At 41.1% G+C, this 18,726-nt stretch overlaps 1 protein-coding gene across 2 annotated transcripts in view; it reads right to left on the bottom strand.

Annotated features, from left to right (window-relative positions):
- Window positions 1–13,228, bottom strand: part of CUNH1orf141 (chromosome unknown C1orf141 homolog) — a 59,116-nt gene extending 45,888 nt beyond the window's left edge. For both annotated transcript variants that reach the window (XM_040978624.1, XM_040978625.1), the window contains exons 1-3: window positions 13,122–13,228; window positions 8,098–8,188; window positions 2,018–2,175 (exon numbers count right to left, since the gene is read on the bottom strand). In XM_040978624.1, the coding sequence (XP_040834558.1) occupies window positions 2,018–2,175; window positions 8,098–8,175 (236 nt within the window). In that variant the 5' untranslated portion in view covers window positions 8,176–8,188; window positions 13,122–13,228. The remainder of the gene's footprint in view (window positions 1–2,017; window positions 2,176–8,097; window positions 8,189–13,121) is intronic.
- Between the last annotated feature and the right edge of the window lie 5,498 nt (window positions 13,229–18,726).

The following is an 18,726-nucleotide window of genomic DNA, read 5'->3' as shown; positions in this document are numbered from 1 at the left end:
ACCCATTTCCTTGCTAATCTGCCCAGGAAAAACAGCAAAAGATGGTCCAAATGCTTGGGCTCCTGCACCCATGTGGGAGACTTTGCAAAAGTTCCTGGTTCCTGATTTGGGCTTGGCAGAGCCCTGCCCATTGTGGCCATCTGTGAAGTGAGCCAGGAGATGGAGGACTCTTTCTCTCTCTTTCTCTCTCTGACTCTACTCATTCTCTACTGACTCCTTCCCTTTGTAACTTTCCTTTAAGCAAGTAAATCTTAAACCAATAGTCCTAATTTATAGACAAGAATCATAAAGTGTGTGTTACATAAGCCAGATAATTTTTATTCTTGATTTCTTTAAACAATTTTTCTTTGCCTTTAGCCAAAGGTAAACCCTAACTCTTACGGAAATTCTTGAACTTCTTGTTTTGTTTCTGTTTTTGCTTTACTGGTTCTATTCCCCTGATGCTGATAAACTTCAAACTCCTTGGTCTTTGCATCTTGGAAGTATGTATTGCTTTATTTTTAGAATTTATGCATATTCCAGACAGCCAGACTTCCGTTTGGCTCAAAAAGAACATTCCTTGGCCACTGCAGGGGTTTACTGTCGCTAATTCGAATCTATGATTTTTAAATGAACTTTAGGGAACTCTCAGGAAAGCAGTGACAACAGTATTGCTCTAGAAAACACAACCATTAAACATTGTGTATTGCCTTTAAATTTATCTAATGGGTCACTGGCCTTTTACTGTTCCTAGTACCATATACATATGTGTATGTGTAAATCTATTTTCTTTTGTCCTTCCTCACATTACCAAATTCCATTTCTGTAATTTTTCTGTGCATTTTCAGGATTACATTTTAATATGGAGAATTCTATAAGTGATTTTGAAGTAATTAAAACAAAATAACACATTAATGTAAAACATCTGTGGTAAAGCTAGCTTTTATAAGTCATTAATGTTGACGTGAGCTGAAATTAAACTCCTTTCTCTTAATTTCTCCTCTCTCTTAATTTCCACTTTGGAAATGTGTTCCTGTATCCCAGAAATCATAAATAATAAAATAAGAATGAGTGGTACTCTCTGCCACAATCAGAATGCTTACAAGTAAAATACCAGGTATTAGCTATAATATGAAACAAAATGTTTTGTTTCAGCTTCAATTTGCTCAACATTCTTGCAGATACCTCCACTTTGATGACCCAAACATATAACTTAAACAAAATAAAATTAAATGAATCTCAGCTCTTCTCAGGTTAATCCTCTTATCCATCCTGGTCTTCTTTTCCCCACATGTTCTTTGCCTAAGCACAAATTGCAAAACACACGTTGGCGACAAGCATAAGAAACACAGTCAGCCTGCTGACAAAGACCTCTAGATTTTTACTACAGCCTCTGTCACTTTTGATTATGTGACCTTGGACAAGTCACTTAACAGCAATGGGACTTGAAGTTTTCATCTGCAAAATACACTTTGCGTATTGGGGTGCTGCATAGAATAAGTGAAATAAGAACAGTAGCTATGTGATGTGAGCACCACTCACATCCAGTTTTAAGGTTCTGTTGTTTCTGAATCTTGGTGCTTGAACTCGCCTCTGTATTTCTAATGCCTGGAAAAAGTCTCTGACATTACAATGCACACAATGTGAAACAATCACATTTGACAAGATCAAGCTGTCCTTCTAATGACACAGACTAATTTACTCACTTAGTTTTCTGGGCAGCCTTTTTCTTCAAAATCATTACTGGAAGCTTAAAATCAGTCCTGGCAATTATTGAGAACAATATATAGAACTCAAGAAAAGCTTTTCTTTAAAAATTCAGAATTGCAATTACCATCTGCACTAGTAGAATTTTATCATAAATATTTTATAAACTAAGAATATTTGAAGCAGTAATTTAGTATATTGTAGCTCACACCCATTAAAAGTAACACCATATGACAAAGCTTACTTTATAGTATGCTGTATAATATAAGATAAACATAAAATAATGCCTTAAAACCTTAAGCTGAAAATTAGGAGTAATCATGCTAGTTACATTTTTGTTTTTTTGATGTTGCTTGACTTCTTTTTTCTAGTCTTTGACTGTGACTTAGCTGTGGGTGTAGCAAGAGCCTCTTCAAATTCCATCCGAAAATCAAATGTCAGGGGGAGAACCAATACCTTTTTTCTTCCTTCAGTCTGAAGCCGGTTTTTCTGCAGCAAAGTTACAGAAAGGAAAAAAAATAATAAAGGCTTTTTTTTTCCTTTTCCACATTCTCTCTTTTTCCTTCCTATATCTGGTGGGAAGGAGAGAAGCCACACCCAGCCTCCCAAATGTCTCTGCACCCTGGGATGGAGGACAGCAAATCTACACCACAGCAGGGTCACCGATGTGGGACATGCTATGACAGTCTTGCTCAAGAGATTTTGATAGTTTCACAGTTCTGAATGACTGCCACTCCAATCACTCCAATTTCTCCAGAATCCACTGATTGACATAGTCTACCTTAAAGTCTCCATTTGCCCAGACAGTCACTGCCAACACTTGCCAGGGGTAATTGATCAATTTGTTCTGTCCTCCATCCTCTCTTGCGGTACCAGATGTCCTCTGCAGACTCCAGTGTACTGCCACATCCTCCATGTGCACCTGGATATGTTGTCCACTGCTCTGTCTAAACCACCAAGGAGGCCCAGTTCTGACACATGAACTCCATGGTCAGACTATGGAACCTGCAGTTTTCTCCATGGCTGGGTTTCTGAGTCCAGCAATTCGCTTGGGAGAATCCTCATAAAAACTGGTGCTCAGATTCGCTAGTGGGTGATATAAACTGGCCCAGCCTGGTTCGCTCCAAACCTATACTAAATGTGGGCTGGTGGGTCCTGTTCCCTGGTCTGGTCCGGGATGCTCCCTAACATGGTTCTTGTGCTCACCTGCAGGGACTGTGTCCTGACAGAGGAGTTCCCCAAGCTGCTCTATCAGAACTTTACCCATTGCCAGATCTTGGTCCCATCAGTGGGTTCATGGGCCAGTCCTATTTAGTTCACTTCCTGTCCTAGCAGGATCAGTAGCCTTTTCTGGCTGGCCTTCACCCATTCTGGTTTTTACTGTTGGGTAAAAATAAGCTTGGTCCTACGCAGCCTGGTCCACACCCAGACACAACAGAGGCAGAGACCTAGTCTAGCTCATCCTACACTTACCCTCATTCTCATGTGCACGAGTGGGTGCTAGAGTCTAGCCCAGTCTGGTACACTCTAGTGCCCAGCTGAGGGGCACTGCAGCCATGCCCACACTAGAGAGCAGCACCAATTCTGGCTTCCATACTCACCAGTGAAACCCACAATCCACCTAGGGTATCCCCTTAGCTCCCCAACTAGGCCTGTTCCCAGCCTGTGCATGCCAGTGGTTGCTCTGACCAGCTTGGCAAAGTCCCTCACCTGTCTTTGTCTTTGGATGCTGTAGCCTGGCCTGACCTGGCCTGTCCCCAGTCCCAACTCTCATTGACAGGTGCTGCAATCTGGCTTCATTCAGTCTTCTCCCATCCCTGGCTCATGAAAAATGGTAGGTGTGACAGCCTAGCCAAGCATGCCCTGTGCTCCAGTCTGGTTTCTGTTCTTGCTGGTGTGCTAAAGTTTGCTCAGCCCTGCCTGATCCACTCCCTGCCAAAAACAATCCACACATTAGCCAACAGTTGGAGATACCTTGCCTAGCCTGCCTAACTGCCAGGCCTGAACCACATGTTCACCAGCCAGAGCTATGACCCACTCTGAGAGTTTCCCAAGTTTACTCACTCAGCCCACTCCCAGACCCAGATTTCACGCATGCCAGTGGGTGCTAGGCCCTTGCCCAGCATAGCCTGCCCCTCCACCTTGGCCTTATATGAGCTGATGAATACTGTGGTCTGGCCTGCCCCACACCCTGTTTTAGGATGCACATGTGTGTGCTGCAACCTGTATCTGCCCAGACTGTTCTCGGTCCCTGCACCAGTGAGTGATGGCAGGTTCCATGGTCACCCCTAGCTCAGCTCATCACTGCTACAACACTTAAACTAACCAGCAGGACTTGTATTTCCACAGGGTTTGGCCTACAAATACCCCAAAGAATCTATTCCTGGACCTGATTCTCTCAAGTGCTGGTTAGTATCATGGCCCTGCCTAATATGATCCATCCCCTGTTCCGACATTCAGTCAGGTACTAGGGTCCAGTCCTGCTAGTCAGGCCTTAAGCCCTAGCTTTTGTGTGGACTGGTATGTAGTGGTCAGCAATGTTCCATGCTAACAAGCCCAACTCTGGACTCCCATGTGGGCTGGTATATGAGTCTGACTCATAAAGGTCTTCCCGTCTCTCCTATCCAAACCACCAGGTCTCAGTTCCCTCTCTTACCTGTAAGTGCAGTGGCCCTGTCATTAACTGTCCCTCAGGATTCATTCCTTATCTACATGTACAGTGGCCTTGTGCATAAATGTCTCTAGGCAGTAATTCCAGATCCCCTAAGACCCCAGAGCTGGCCACCGGGTGGCCAGTGGGCAAAGCCTGGCTCCATTGTCAATCTGGCACCCTCAAGTCCAGGATTCACCCACCACTTAGCTATAGTGGGCAGGGAGTTAGGAACCCCATCAGGAAGCCTGGTCCGGCACGAGTTCTCCCAGCCACAGGCATGTGGCTGAAAGATTCAGATATCTGCACCTCTGAGCAGACTTAATTGGATTCTGCGCACTAACATTGGGTAAAGGCTTTTTATACAAGAAGAACAACAACAAAAATCAGAGCGGGAAGATTTGAAAAGGTCGTCCCAAGCTGGCCAGGAATGGAGTAAAGAAATCCGAGTGTAGAATAAAAGAATAAGGTAGAAAAATTTCTTGATGAAGAAATTTGTGTGGTGGGAGGTGGGGGTGGGGTGGCTTTGTGTCACAACATTTAACCTGCCACTTGTGATCATAATATTCCAAATTAGAGGGCTGGTTCTGATCCAACTCCCTGGTATTGTTCCTGGGAAGAAGCAGGTGATGGTTCAAGTACCTTGGTCCTTACCAACCATTTGGGAATCCAGATGGGGTTCCTGGATCTTGGCTTCAGTCTATCTCAGCCCTGGCTGTGCAGGTAATTTGGGGAGTAAACCATACAAGATCTCCCCTCACCTTTCTTTCACACACATAGCCTTTCAAATAAATATTTTAAAAAATTGTGCTAGTAAAAGGAAAACAAAGGCTAATATATGAGACAATGCGAGTTAACGTTTTCTAAGGATATTTTAGAAATCTTTGAGTTGTTTTGCTCACATCATGAGTTCAGAAGCCTGGGAAAGCGGAACTCTTTCCTGACATTTCATTACACTTTGCAGCAAGTAATCCAGCATTGCCCGAGGTTTTATTTATTTGCACTCAACAGGCAAAGCACTGTGGGATTGCAGCCATAATTTCAGTCAGCCCATGTGTTACTTTTACAGGTGGCAGACCTTGTTAGAATCCAAATGACACTGGTTTTACAGGCATGAATAATACAAGAGCTATGGGAGCATAACAGGTTTCTTTGAGGTTTCAAAAATTAATAAATAAATAGATGGATGATAGATAGGTAGGTTTTATATATACATATGCCTAGCCCTGGACTCTGAGCTTCCAAAACGGTGATGCAATAGAAACCTGTTTCCTTCACAAGCTGCTTCTATTATTATGAGGAAAAACTACTATCTCCTGGTTTGAAAACTCACATTTTAAGAAAAGACCTGAGACAACAGAGACAACCGGTGGTAAGCCTACTAGAACGCTGGCAGTCATCTCCCTACAACCTGCTCCTCTTCCTGTAGGCACACATATGGTGACTATCACACTAAACTTCGTGTGAGTTAGAAATAGAATTGAGAAAATATTTATACAGATGGTCTAAAGAGGAGAAAGGAAAGAGTTAAAGTATGGTTTCAGGAATTGATTTAAGGTTTTTCTCCAAAATGTCTCCTAGCAAAGTGCAGAGTAATAAAGAGACGAAAAAACATTTGAAAGCAAAATCTGCAATGAAAGGGTAAGTGCTAGGAGAATTAACCTCCTGCTGTTAGAATCAGGAGTGGAGAAAGTAGATGAAAATTACTGTCTCCGGGCATTAGATAAAGAGATCAGGACTGGATCCTGCATAGAGGGAACCAAATGGGATAAACAGTTCAGCAGCTAGCTTATTTCCCAGAGGTAGACTGGGCTAAGGGTTAAGGAGGGGAATCCTAATGGGTCTGCCCTAACTGAAACCAAACCCTGTGGTTTTGATTTTGTTGAAGTTAAGATGGCTTAGGAATCATTCCTGAGCATTCAGCAGAGAGAAATGAGTGTTAATAGCAAAATCCCCAAAACAATCTAAATGTCCTCCAGTGAATGAGTTATTGAAACTCTGGACATCCATAAGATGCTATTCAGCAATAAACTTTATATCTCATTTATAATAGTGCTATCGATATGGTGCAAAACTGTGATGAACTTCAAGACCCATTTCCATGGTGAAAAAGCCAATCCTCAAATTTTACAGTGAATGATCTCATTCACATAACGATCTCAAAATACTACAGGCAGAAAACCAGCCAGTGAGTACTGTGGGCAGAGGGAGGATAGGGTGTGCATGAACACAAAGAGGTTGGGTGGTGAGAGTCTTACATGGATCGCAAACTGCTGGAATGTCTTACACCACTTTTACAACATCTTGTGAGCTATAATTAGAAAGTCCAAAATCATCAAAATTATGTATTTTGTCAATAAATTACAATTTGTAAAAAAAAGTTTAAATTTACAATAAGGTTTACCTTTAGCAAAAAAAATGTACTGTCTCACCTAGTTAAAAAAGAGATAATCTATTTCCAATTTGTGATCACATTTGTGCACATGCATTTGCATTTTGATTACTGTATGTAAAGATAAATGCATGTATATATGCATATACCTATAGTTCTTATAAGAAAATGAAAGATGTGAATAAATAAACCCCAACAGTTTAAATTTGCCAGCCCCAGAAGAATGAGTTAGAGGGAAAAAGCAAACATTAATAGTTTTCTATAATACAACTTTTCTTTATGTACAATATTCTTCATCTATTTCTATGTGTTACTGAAATTATTTCTAAAACTATGTTTTAATTTTATAGTGTAAAGGACCTCGGGCACTAGTCTTGAAGCTAAAGTCCTCGATTTGCGTGCACTGGGATCCCATATGGGTGCTGGTTCTAATCCCAGCAGCTCCATTTCCCATCCAGTTCCCTGCTTCTGGCCTGGGAAAGCAGTCCAGGATGGCCCAAAGCCTTGAGCCCCTGCACCTGTGTGGGAGACCTGGAAGAGGCTCCTGGCTTTGGATTGGCTCAGCTCCTGCCATGGTGGTCACTTGTGGAGTGAATCTTCAGACTGAAGAGTTTCCTCTCTGTCTCTCCTTCTCTACATGTATCTGACTTTACAATAAAAATAACATTGAAAAAAAAGAATTTTATAGTGTAAAAATAAAAAGGCTTCCAAAATTGTGATCCAGTAGAAACTTGCTTTTACCTCTTTAAAAATGTATAGAGAACCAGGGTTAAGTTGCTCAATAGGCCCCAAATTTCATTTTAGGAAACTATGGTCTTAAAACTTTATGTTGAATTTAATGCAACCTGTTTTGAAATTGCTTTGATCATATCATGGAATTTAAAAAAAACCCTTTGATTCATTTCTACCAGGTTTTTAATGAATGGTTTGTTTATTTGAAAGGAAAAGCTGCAGAAAATGAAGTAAAAATAGATCTTTCATCTGCTGGTTCATGCCCCAAATGACTACACTAGCCACAGCTGAATTGACCCAAGAGCCAGGAACTTCTTCTGGGTCTCCCACGTAGGTGTAGGGTCCCAAGGATGTAGGCCAGCCTTTGCTGCTTTCCCAGGCCGTAAGCAAATAGCTGGATCAAAGTGGAGCTGTCAGGACTAGAAAGGGCACATTTATGGGATACCAGCACCACAATGTGGAGGATTAACCTGCTACAGCACCACACCAGTTCCATTACTCTTTCAACTAACATAATTAGTGCAAATTAGTTTACATATTCAAATTTACACATCATTACTAAAAAGTGAAATTATTCTTATTTGAAATGTTAACTTTGTAATTTTTTAAATCAAAGTTAAATTTTTGCTTTACAAACCTTTGCTCTTTGGTCCAAGAGTATCTTTTCTTGCTTATCCAGGACATCTAGTTGCTCTAAGACTTTTTCTGCCATCATCAATCAACAATTCCTAATTTAAAAAAAGAAGAAATTCCCGATCAATTCAAAGTTATATGAATTATTTAGGCATAAGTTAAATAAGACTCAACTTTAAGTCACTATTTTGGCCAAATAATACAGTTGCGTTCATTCTGGAATAATCATAGAATTGTAAATTGTATCAGCTTTTTAAAAAGATTTATTTATTTTTATTGGAAAGGTAGATACACAGATAGAAGGAAAAACAGAAGGGAAAATCTTTTATCCTTTGGTTCACTCCCCAAGTGGTTGCAATGGCCAGGGCTGCGCTGATCCAAAGCCAGGAGTCAGGAGCTTCCTCTAAGTCTCCCATGTGGGTACAGATTCCCAAGGTTTTGGGCCATCCTTGACTGCTTTCCCAGGCCACAGTCAGGAAGCCGGATGGGAAGTGGGATAGCCAGGACATATGGGATCCAGCACTTGCAAGGTGAAGACTTGAGCCACTAGACTACTGCGCCAGAGCATGTACCGATATTTTTCCAATAGAAAGTCATATAGGGTTGGAACTGCCAGGTAGTTAGGTAACAAGAGGTTATCATAGCAGAGGAAGGAGGGCAGAGCAAATTGGTCAACTACTCCAGCCAAGTATTGACAAAAATTATCTAAACGAGTAGAGACTCTAAGGTAGACTATGTTAGCCAATGGACCTTGGAAAGATTTCCTTATCCTCCCATTAGCAAGACTGACAGCATATCAGAACTATCAAAACCACTTGAGCAGAACCCTCAGAGCATGCTCCATAGCGGGGACCCTGGGACAACATCAGGTGGGTACTGCGGTGGTTGGAGGCTGTGTGAGGCTATCTCCCATCTCCTTCCTTTCCCCAGATATAGAAAGAAGAAAAAAACTATTTTTTTGGAAACAATTGTCTCACCCACTTTGCCCTAATGCTAGACCTTTCCCACCCTAATCAACTGTGTAAACATCATCAACAATACAATTTATATTAAAAAAAGAATTGCTTAATTTAAAATAAAAATCACCATTTAAGAATTTGATGTGACTAATTCTTGAAGTAGGGGACATATGGCTTAATCTGTATCTCTTCTCTTTGTTATAATTCTAAAGAAACAAATGCAAAGACTTCACATTTATATAGTTAATTGCATTCAAAATAGATTGGTCATTGATCCAAGGCTATTAATACAGCAGCTAGCAGGCAATTAATCACGCAGAAGGCTGATTGGATCCTGAGAGATTTTTCAGTTAATTAATATCTAATTAATCCTGTAGTCTACTTGTTTAATATCAATTTGAAAAGTCCCTTTTGAGGTCAAGTAATGAATGTTATGCTCGGGGAACTCTATGTTAGACATGAGGAACTTATTTGCCTTATTGTCATTTTAGGTATGAAAGTTGAAGGCCACAAAATAACTTACTCCTGCAAGACCTACTCTAATTCCTTCCAAGGGCACTGCAACCCAATGATATACTTTCCTTACACCAACAACTGAGTTCCCTAGGTATCACATACACTTTCAGACGTATGTGCTGCCAGAGCATTTGTCTTCAATGGTAGGTGAAAATTGGACAAAACGTGACCAATCTGGGTTTTCCAGGAGTTCTGCTAGAAAACTGATGATATATGAAATTAATGACCCAACCTGAATAGTTTTGGCACTGGAAGACCTGTGCTGCCCCTTTCGGAAGTTGTAATTCACCAACATATTGGATTCCCTAGGTATAATATACACATCCAGGCATATGTACTGTCAGAGCAGTTGTTTTCAATGTCATCCAACCAAAAGCAACTAATTTTTATTATTGTATTAACATCTCTATGATTCTAGCCTACACACCTTGGAGTCACAGTGATGTTTGATCTTCATTATACCTGCAGAAGGAACTGGAAAACTTCAAAGGAACATAGATCCCCATTGCCCTCTTAGTCAGAAACTATGGAAGTGAAGATTAGCAGCTATCACTGATACTAAAGTTTGCTCACCACTGTCCTCAAGTTGTTTTCCTCTCTCACCTAAATGATCATACATGATCATTTGAGCTTGTACGTGTTATAGCTGAAATATATTTTTAGCTCCTTTGTGATCCATTCACATGGCTACTGCCTTAATTTAGGATCAATAACTTGATTGCCTGGATGATTACAATAGTTTCAGCACCTATTCATGCATTTAACCCATTTTATCCTTCATTTGTGCCATCTATTCCTTGTGTCTGCCTGAATCCTGTTAGAATGTTGACCTAAGCAGAGCAGAAGCAACTCTGTGATGAAGAGTTTATTGATGACCCAGTGTGCAGATGCTGACACTTGCCAGAGGGAAGCCACTGCCTTGTGGCCTGGGGCAGGCACTGACACTACCTTACCCTGTTACCCCCGTCTACCACATATAAAATGTACGGAATGGCAGTGCTGCATACACTAGTGACCGCTTCCCTCATGTGGTCACCCTCTGTGTGGAAGTGGTCCTGGGCAGTCTCCAGTTGACAATAAAATCTTTTGCCTGGACTAGATCTTCTCTAAATGTGTCCAAGTTCCCAAGAGCCTCCAAGCGTAACAAATTCTGGTTTCGAAGAAAAATAAAATACCATGGCTCCCTGCTTAAAGCTTCAACTCCTTCCAACCACCTTTAGAACAAATGTCAAGGTCCCTCACTCATTACTCATTACATGAAGTTCATGGTTTGGCATCTAATTATATCCTTAACTTCACTGTCATTTGCTCATGCACACTTGATACCTCAGTTATAGTAAACAACTTGCATTGTATTTATTTCTTACCTCGCTTTTGCTAGTCCCTCTACCTGTAAAGCCATTTTTATATTCGTTGTACTCCCAAATCCTGGTCATCCCAGATACAAGCAACACCTCTACTAGGAAGCTTTCCAAGATATACTATGATTTACATGCCAATCATCCGTTCTCACACAAAATCTTACATAGAAAATTATCCTAGCACTTGTCATATTCTACTAAGACATTTTGTGTTCAAAACTTGTTTCCTTTGCGTACGATATTTTCCTTGGAGGTAGAAACTGTGCATAATTGTCTGATTCTTTTTTTTTTTTTGCAATTCTGATATCTAACAACTTGAATAAATTAGTCAATTATCAGCCACAAAGGCAATGGACAAGTGTAAGTGCTATGGATTTTTAACCTACATTTAGGCTGGTACTTTTACTTTTAAAAACTAGTTTCAGTGTTTTTTAAGACTTTATTTTATTTGAAAGGCTAAGTAACAGAGCGAGAGACAGAGAGATCTTCCATCTGCTGGTTCACAGCCCAGATGGCCAAATTGGTCTAAACTGAGCCAGGAGCCAGCTTCTTCCAGATTTCCTGCATGCATGCAGAGGTCCAAGGATTTGTTCCATCTTCTGCTGCTTTCTCAGGGCATAACGAAGAAGCTGGATCAGAAGTAGAGCAGCCGGGACATTAACTGGTTCATGTGTGGGATGCTGACACTATGGGCAGAGGCTTATCCTACTTTGTCAAGGCGCCAACCCCTTAGGCTGCTACTTTTAGTTTATATTTAATATGTACAGAACTTGGACATTCTTTTAGATCAAGGGGCAAAATAGTTTATTGCTTAACAGCAAAAACCGTGGAGTTAATCTCTCTGGATCAGAATCCCTAGCTTTGTCACTTAGCTACCAGCCACGTGGTTATGTACAAGTTGCTTAACCTTTCTCTGTTGTTCACCTGTAACGTGGAAACATGGAGGTGCTTTGAGTTTTAACTGTATCCATATAAGTGATTTGCAAATGTTAGCAAATAAAATTACTTCGTCTTCAGTAAAAATGCACTTACCAGTTAGAGATGTGTGGGATTTTCTTATTATAAACGCTGTAAAATTCACTCCTTTCATTTGCATGTGTTTTTTTTTCCCTACCATACCTGCTGCCATATGATCATCAGTGGTCTCCATATGTCTAACTTCCTACTTGCTTCCTTCAAAATACATTTCTACAATTATATTTCAGAAGTTTCCCACTTTGGAACTTGTGAAACAATGAGAATGTATTCAGCAATTCAGGATCTTCTATTTTATTTTGGGAATTAGCTGTATTATGTACATTTGATTATGGCTTCTTCTCCTTCTCTGAGTTCATAACTTTACTTCTGAATTTTCTATCAGATGCGTTTGCTGAGCTCCATGAACCGCACTAAAACCCGTAGTCTGTAGGAGCCTGATGGTAGACATATTCTGGAATAGACAGCAGCTCCTTAGGGAGATTGTTGTGAGACGAAGCATAATGTCTTCACACTGGAGTCTCAACAAAAAAACAAATCTTTTTGGTCTTCAAAAAACCCAATATCTCCCCCCTGCCAATCCACTGATATGTTAACTAGAGGCAGGAGTAGGAGAGATTATTTTACTTACTTAGTAGATACATGTATTTCTGAAACATCTTTCCTTTTTATTCCCGGGAGTCAGTATTGTGGCACTGTGAGTTCAGTCTCCTCCCGAGATACCAGCATCTCATGTTGATGGGCTGTTTGAGTCCCAGGAATCCTGCTTCCAATCCAGCTCCCTGCTAATGAGCATGGGAAAGCAGGCACAGATAGTCCAAGCTCCTGGACCCTGCCACCATCTGGGAGTGTTAGGGACTTTTACCTTGGAACTGGTCCAACCTCAACAGTTGGGAACATTAAGGAGTGAACTAACAAGTGAAAGATCCCCATATCCTCTCCCTTCCTCTCTTTCTCTCTCCCTCACCCCACTTCGTTAACTCTGCCTTTCAAGTAAATATCTTTTATTTTTTAAATACCCATTTTGTTTCAGAATAGTTTTAACTTTATAATACAAAAACTGTGAAGCAGTACAGAGTTCCCATATACCCACACACAGCTCCCACTACACATAACATCTTTTGCCACTATGATACATTTGTCACAGGCTATAGTCCCCACTGAGCATCCTCTACTATTAACATCTCGTGTGAGTGTATTTATCACCACGAACATACCACACTCAGCTTCCTCAATTTTTTTCTGATCCTTCCAGCACTTCCAATCCTCCCAGCCCCGTCAGAAGCACTCCCATCAATGCTTACAGTTTGGAAGAGATGCGGCCATCTGGAATGTTGGGGTTCTTGTGTCACAGAAGCCTGCCTTGGAATCTTGGGTTTTAGAATGGCTCACCCATCTCTCATGTGACTCCATCAACTGTTGGGCAGCAGTAACACAGAAGACAAGGTCATTCTACTGCTTGTTTTCATTTCTAATGATGTTCCTCTCCTACAGAACTTCAGCTTTTAACCCTCACCTGCCCTGGGTTATGGTTCAATTCTCCCTGCACTAACCTGCCAGCCCCTAACCTCCCTCAGCCCTGGGCTATGCCACCAGAACTGTCTCAAACAAAACACTAATCAGGTTCAACTCAAGAGCCCAGCAACCTTGGTTTGCTCCCTATTACAGAACAACACCCAATCTCTGCAGATGGTGTGTGAGACACCAAAGAAAACAGTCCAGGGTCTGGCATGGTTCACCTTTCTCATTTATCCACCACATGGTTTCCTCTTCCATATCTGCCAATCAAATGCTTGAGATGAGTCCTCCTTCCAATAATGTCCTTCATTTATGTTTTCCCTTCCACTCGAAATATTCTCTCCTCGTGTCTTCCCAAAGCCTCTTCTTTATCAAGCCCTGCTGCAGACATGATTGTTAAAAAAAAGAATTTTTATTTAAAGGGTTGAATAACAAAGATGGGTGAGGGAAAGCAAAGAGATCTGCTGGTTCACTCCCCAAACTGTCACAATGGTTAGAGCTGGGCCAGTCTGAAGCCTGGAGCCTGGAGTTTCCTCTGGACTTCCCACATGGGTACATGGGCTCAAGCACTTGGGACATCTACTACTGCTTTCCCAGACATACAACAGGGAGCTGAATTGGAAGTGGAGCAGCTGGGACATGAACCTGTGCCCATATGGGATGCTGCTGCAACATGCAGTGACTTAACCTACACCATGGCTCCACCCCAAAGACTGTTTCTTATGTGAAATTTTTCTTGTTTGTTTGTGACAACATCTTTTCTTTGTGTGTTCTTACTGTACTTTATCACTTACCTCCTCACCTCCCACCCTGGGAATCTCAGCACCAGGCAAAGTTACATCTTCCTGAGAACTAGATTACTCCAATGATTTACTGGAGGATGAAATATGAAGTTGAGTGAATTATAAAATGTGGCACTTGTCAAATCTGTAGCAACATGATGGGCTTGTGAAAATTCACAAAAGATACTCATTGTGAGACAGGAGAGGAGAACAGAGGGGAGGGGAAGGAACTTGAGGGGTAGAGAAGGGACACCCCAGCGCCAACTAAGCTGTAGCAGAAAATAATTTTAAAAAAAGGAAACTTGGATTAATATCCTTAGTTAATAGCTTGGTAATGACAGTCTTTTTAGTGAAAAAGTATACAATGTTTTAGAGAACCCACCAATTAGACCAGCCATAAATTCCCATCAATTAGACCAGAATAAATTCCCAGTCTCAGTAAATCATCCACAGGCATCAGTGCAAAGCTTTCCATATGCAAGAGGTCTGCATCAGCGTTAGCATGTCTCAGGCTGAGCCTCTGCTGCAATAGCAAGGTAGAGCTTTAGAAAAAGTTGCTATTAAGAGCACTATTTCATTTTAAGGGCACCTTTGGGATTGAAAACAAAAGCAAGCAAGCAACAACAAACTCTTTAGATGTTTTAAACATCTCCTATTAAACAGAGAATTCAGGACAGTATGAGAGTCTCACAACTCACAAACTAAAATGTTAGATTGAATAGGAACCTAGAAAATAGAGGCTTAATATAAGATTTACTTATGAAGCTTTATCAGTTCCAAACTTTATAAAAGTCAAGGCCCAATCCTGTGACTGGTTGAGTCCACCAAGTACTGTTTTGGGGCCACAGTTAGCAGTCATTTTGTGTAAGTGATGATTTTTACTCATGATAACTGGCTGACTTACTCCACTTTGCATTCTAAGCACCAGACACGAGGGAATCCTTTGGTCTTTCACATCCAAAGGTAGTCAATTTGTTCTGCTTTCCATTCTCAGCAAACCAGTGGTGGGTGTCGCGGCCCAGTCCAGCCCTGCCCAACACACACTCACCCCTCACATACCACAGGAAGAGCTGCAGCCCAGTCAGAGCAACCTCCAATAACCCCAATGGACTACGCCCCAGATCTGATTCCTGTGCCTGCCAGCATGTGCAGTGGATTGGTCTGGTCTTCCCCACATCCCATTGGGATCTTGTATACATCACTGGGCGTTGAAACCTAACTCAACCCAACCAACTCCACCCTCCAACACACACTCGTGCCAGCAGGTATCATCACCTGTTCAGCTAGGTCAGCCCCTCAGTCCTGGTTCTCATGCTCACCGGTGGGAATTGTAGCCCATTGGGCAATATTGGTTTCTCAGAAGAAAAACTGAATTCAGAATTGTTAGTTACTCCTCAATCTATAGCCAAGCACAGCAGGCTAAGTCTTTGCCTAAGGTGCCAGCATAAGGGAATATGCACAGTAGCTACAGTCCTGGTGATTCTGCTTCCAAGCTACCTACTAACAATCTGAGAAGACAGTAGAAGATGGTCCAAATGCTTGGACCTCTGCACCCATGTGAAAGAAAGATCCAGAATAAGCTTCTGGCTCCTGGATTAGGACCGGCCCATTGCAGCCAATGTGGCCATTTAGAGAATGAACCAACAGATAGAAGATTCTCTATTCTTTCTCTCTATTCTGTCTCTCTCTCTCTCTTTCTTCTTCTTTTTCTTTTTGTAACCCCAACCTTTCAAATAAAAATAAATAAATCATTTTTAAAAACATAATTTAGGGGCTGCAGTGAAGTAGCAGGCAAATCCTCTGCCCTGTGGCGTCTCGTAGAGGTTCCAGTTTGAGATCTGTCTGTCTGCTCCACTTCTGATCCAGCTTTCTGTTTACGACTTGGGAAGACAGCAGAGGATGACCAAATTCTGTGGGACCCTGTAAACACAAGGGAGACCTGGAGGAGGCTCCTGGCTCTGGCTTCAGATCAGCTCAGCGCTGACTGCTATGGCCATTTGGGGAGTGAATCAGCTGATGGATGACCTCTCTTCTTGTCTCTCCAATCTTTGTAAAATTTGCCTTTCAAATAAAAATAAATATTTTTTTAAATAACATTTATAATCCATGATTTTTATATGAAATTCTTAAAATATTATCATCTCAGTTAATATTATAGAACATGTACTACATGCTCTATACTAGGCTAAGTTATTTTAATAATATGTCTCACTTCACTCATTTTTATTAATCCTTTAGCTTCAGAAACAAAAAAAACGTATTATCTTTTAGCTTCAGAAATAATTAAATACAAATGCAAAGAAATTACATGGATTTTCTAATCAATTAACAAATATTAATATAAAGTATTTTCTCTTTAATATAAAGCATTTTGTAAATGCTTTATTTATATAAAAATTTAAATGGATTTTTTCCTAACTACTTTAATTGCTCTCAATTAAATCCAATGGATATTTACTGAAAGGATTCATAAACGTAAGTAAATATTATAAACCTAATGAATGCTTCCTTTAAAGCATACAAATTTCTTAAGATATAAATTGCATTCTATATGAAAGCAAACAGATGAACATTTTTGGCTTTTTTCCTATTCACAGAGTGTGGGACAACTACGAAGTTCAGAGGGCAGCTTTCCTGTGACTGTTCTGTCCTTACTTTAGACACCAAGTGTAGGGAGTTCCCAGAGTCCTAACTAGAAGTCTCACAGAACTCAGAGAATTACATTTGGGGTTATGGTTCACTGTAGGGAAGGGATACAGGTTTAAATGAGCACATAGAATAGAGTTCAGAGTCTAGGAGAAATAAATTTGTGGAGCTTGTATTGTCCTCATCCCAGGACAGATCACTCCCCAACTATTGTATGACGAGACACTCAGAATACTAGCAACAAGTTCCGTGCTTAGGACTTTTGTAAAGTTTCATTACATAACTATCAATGACTACCCATAGGGTTCATTAGTCTCCTGGTTGTCATATACCGTGTGATTCAAAGCCCTCATCGTCTATACTGGCGATATCAGGATACACTTATATAGAAGAATTACAGACCTATGACTGCTTGTGAAGGACTATACTGTTGTAATAATATGGGGGAAATAAACTGAGGGAAGGGAACTTGGGGAGGGAGTAAAGGAAATCCCAGAGCCTATGGAGTTATACCATAAAATTAAAAATAAAATAGAAGGAAAAACAAAACAAAAACCAAATCCCTCATCTAAAGTCCCATTCTGGGCCTCTGAGAAGTGGCCAGGAACCACCTTAAGCCTATGGAATGTTTTCAGCTCCTCATCCCATATCACAGAGATAGCCCATGTAGTGTAACTCAGAATCCCCAGGCAAACAATGACACTCCCATTGGAGATCCTTCCCAGCTGCCAAGAGAAGAGGCTAGACCTTTTCTTTGAAAGATTCTTCTCTCTCACCTCTCCTGTACATCTATCATATTTGGTTTAGAAAACATCCAATTCTTTTTAAGTCATCCAGCATTGATGAAAAGTTTCCATCCCTCATCTTTGGTGCTCTTTAAAGAGGGTGCATTTCTCCCTTGTCCCCCAATACTTCACTCACGTGGCTTAAGAGGTCTAGAAGTGTTCATATTCTTCAACCCTACTACTGTCCCTTCCCACACCTTTGTTTTTCTCTTAGGAGAGATATACCACTGACCAGGTTCATGACAGCTGAGTCCCCACGTCTACTCATGAACATGAGGCACTCATGAACTGTAGAAAGTCTGAAGTTTTCACCCTGGTAATAGTTAAGGAGCCACAGGGGAAGCAGATTTACAATGAGAAAAAAGTCCAAGTCAAGAAGCAGAGGGCGACACCTAGGGGCACTTTACAGTTGCTGTTGTAAAGCTTTGCTGCAACAGTGATTCTTGGGTTCAATGAACCCATAAACGCTTCCTCTTTTGCTGCAACTATTTTGATTTGGTTTGGCATCCCAGATTCAATGTATGTTCACACACACACACACACTTAATTTTTGTTGTTGTGACAAAACACATGTAACACACAATGCAAAAGAAAACAGCTCATTGATATGCAATGGTCTCTTGAAATTTTCATCTGCGCAACTGAAACACCCTGCCAACTCAAGAGTTGACTTCGCTTTCTCCTTCCTCCTGTCCTCTGGTAACTGCTCTTCTACTTTCTGTTTCTAAAGGCTGCGTTGATACCTTGAGATATCCTGCATCCTTGGAATTACTTAGTTTTTGTCTTCTTGTAATTGGATTGTTTCACTTAGCATGATGTCCTCTAGTTTTTTGAAAATATATTTCCCTGGGCCGAGAACAATGGCTCAGTGGCTATAGTCCTTATTTGCAACTACCAGGATCCCATATGGGCACCAATTTGTGTCCCAGGTGCTCCACTTCCCATCTAGCTCCTTTCCTGTGACCTGGGAAAGCTGATGAGGGTTGGACCCTCACCCACGTAAGAGACCTGGAATAAGCTCCTGACTTCAGATTAGCTCAGGTCTGGCCTTTGCAGCCATCTGGGGGGTGGGGGCGGTGAACCAGTGGATA

Source organism: Ochotona curzoniae, unplaced genomic scaffold (genome assembly GCF_017591425.1).
Source record: "Ochotona curzoniae isolate NIBS_2020 unplaced genomic scaffold, NIBS_Ocur_1.0 contig_291, whole genome shotgun sequence".
NCBI lineage: Eukaryota > Metazoa > Chordata > Mammalia > Lagomorpha > Ochotonidae > Ochotona > Ochotona curzoniae.
Note: the sequence above shows the minus strand (reverse complement) of the source record. Positions and strands in the feature narration are given on the sequence as shown.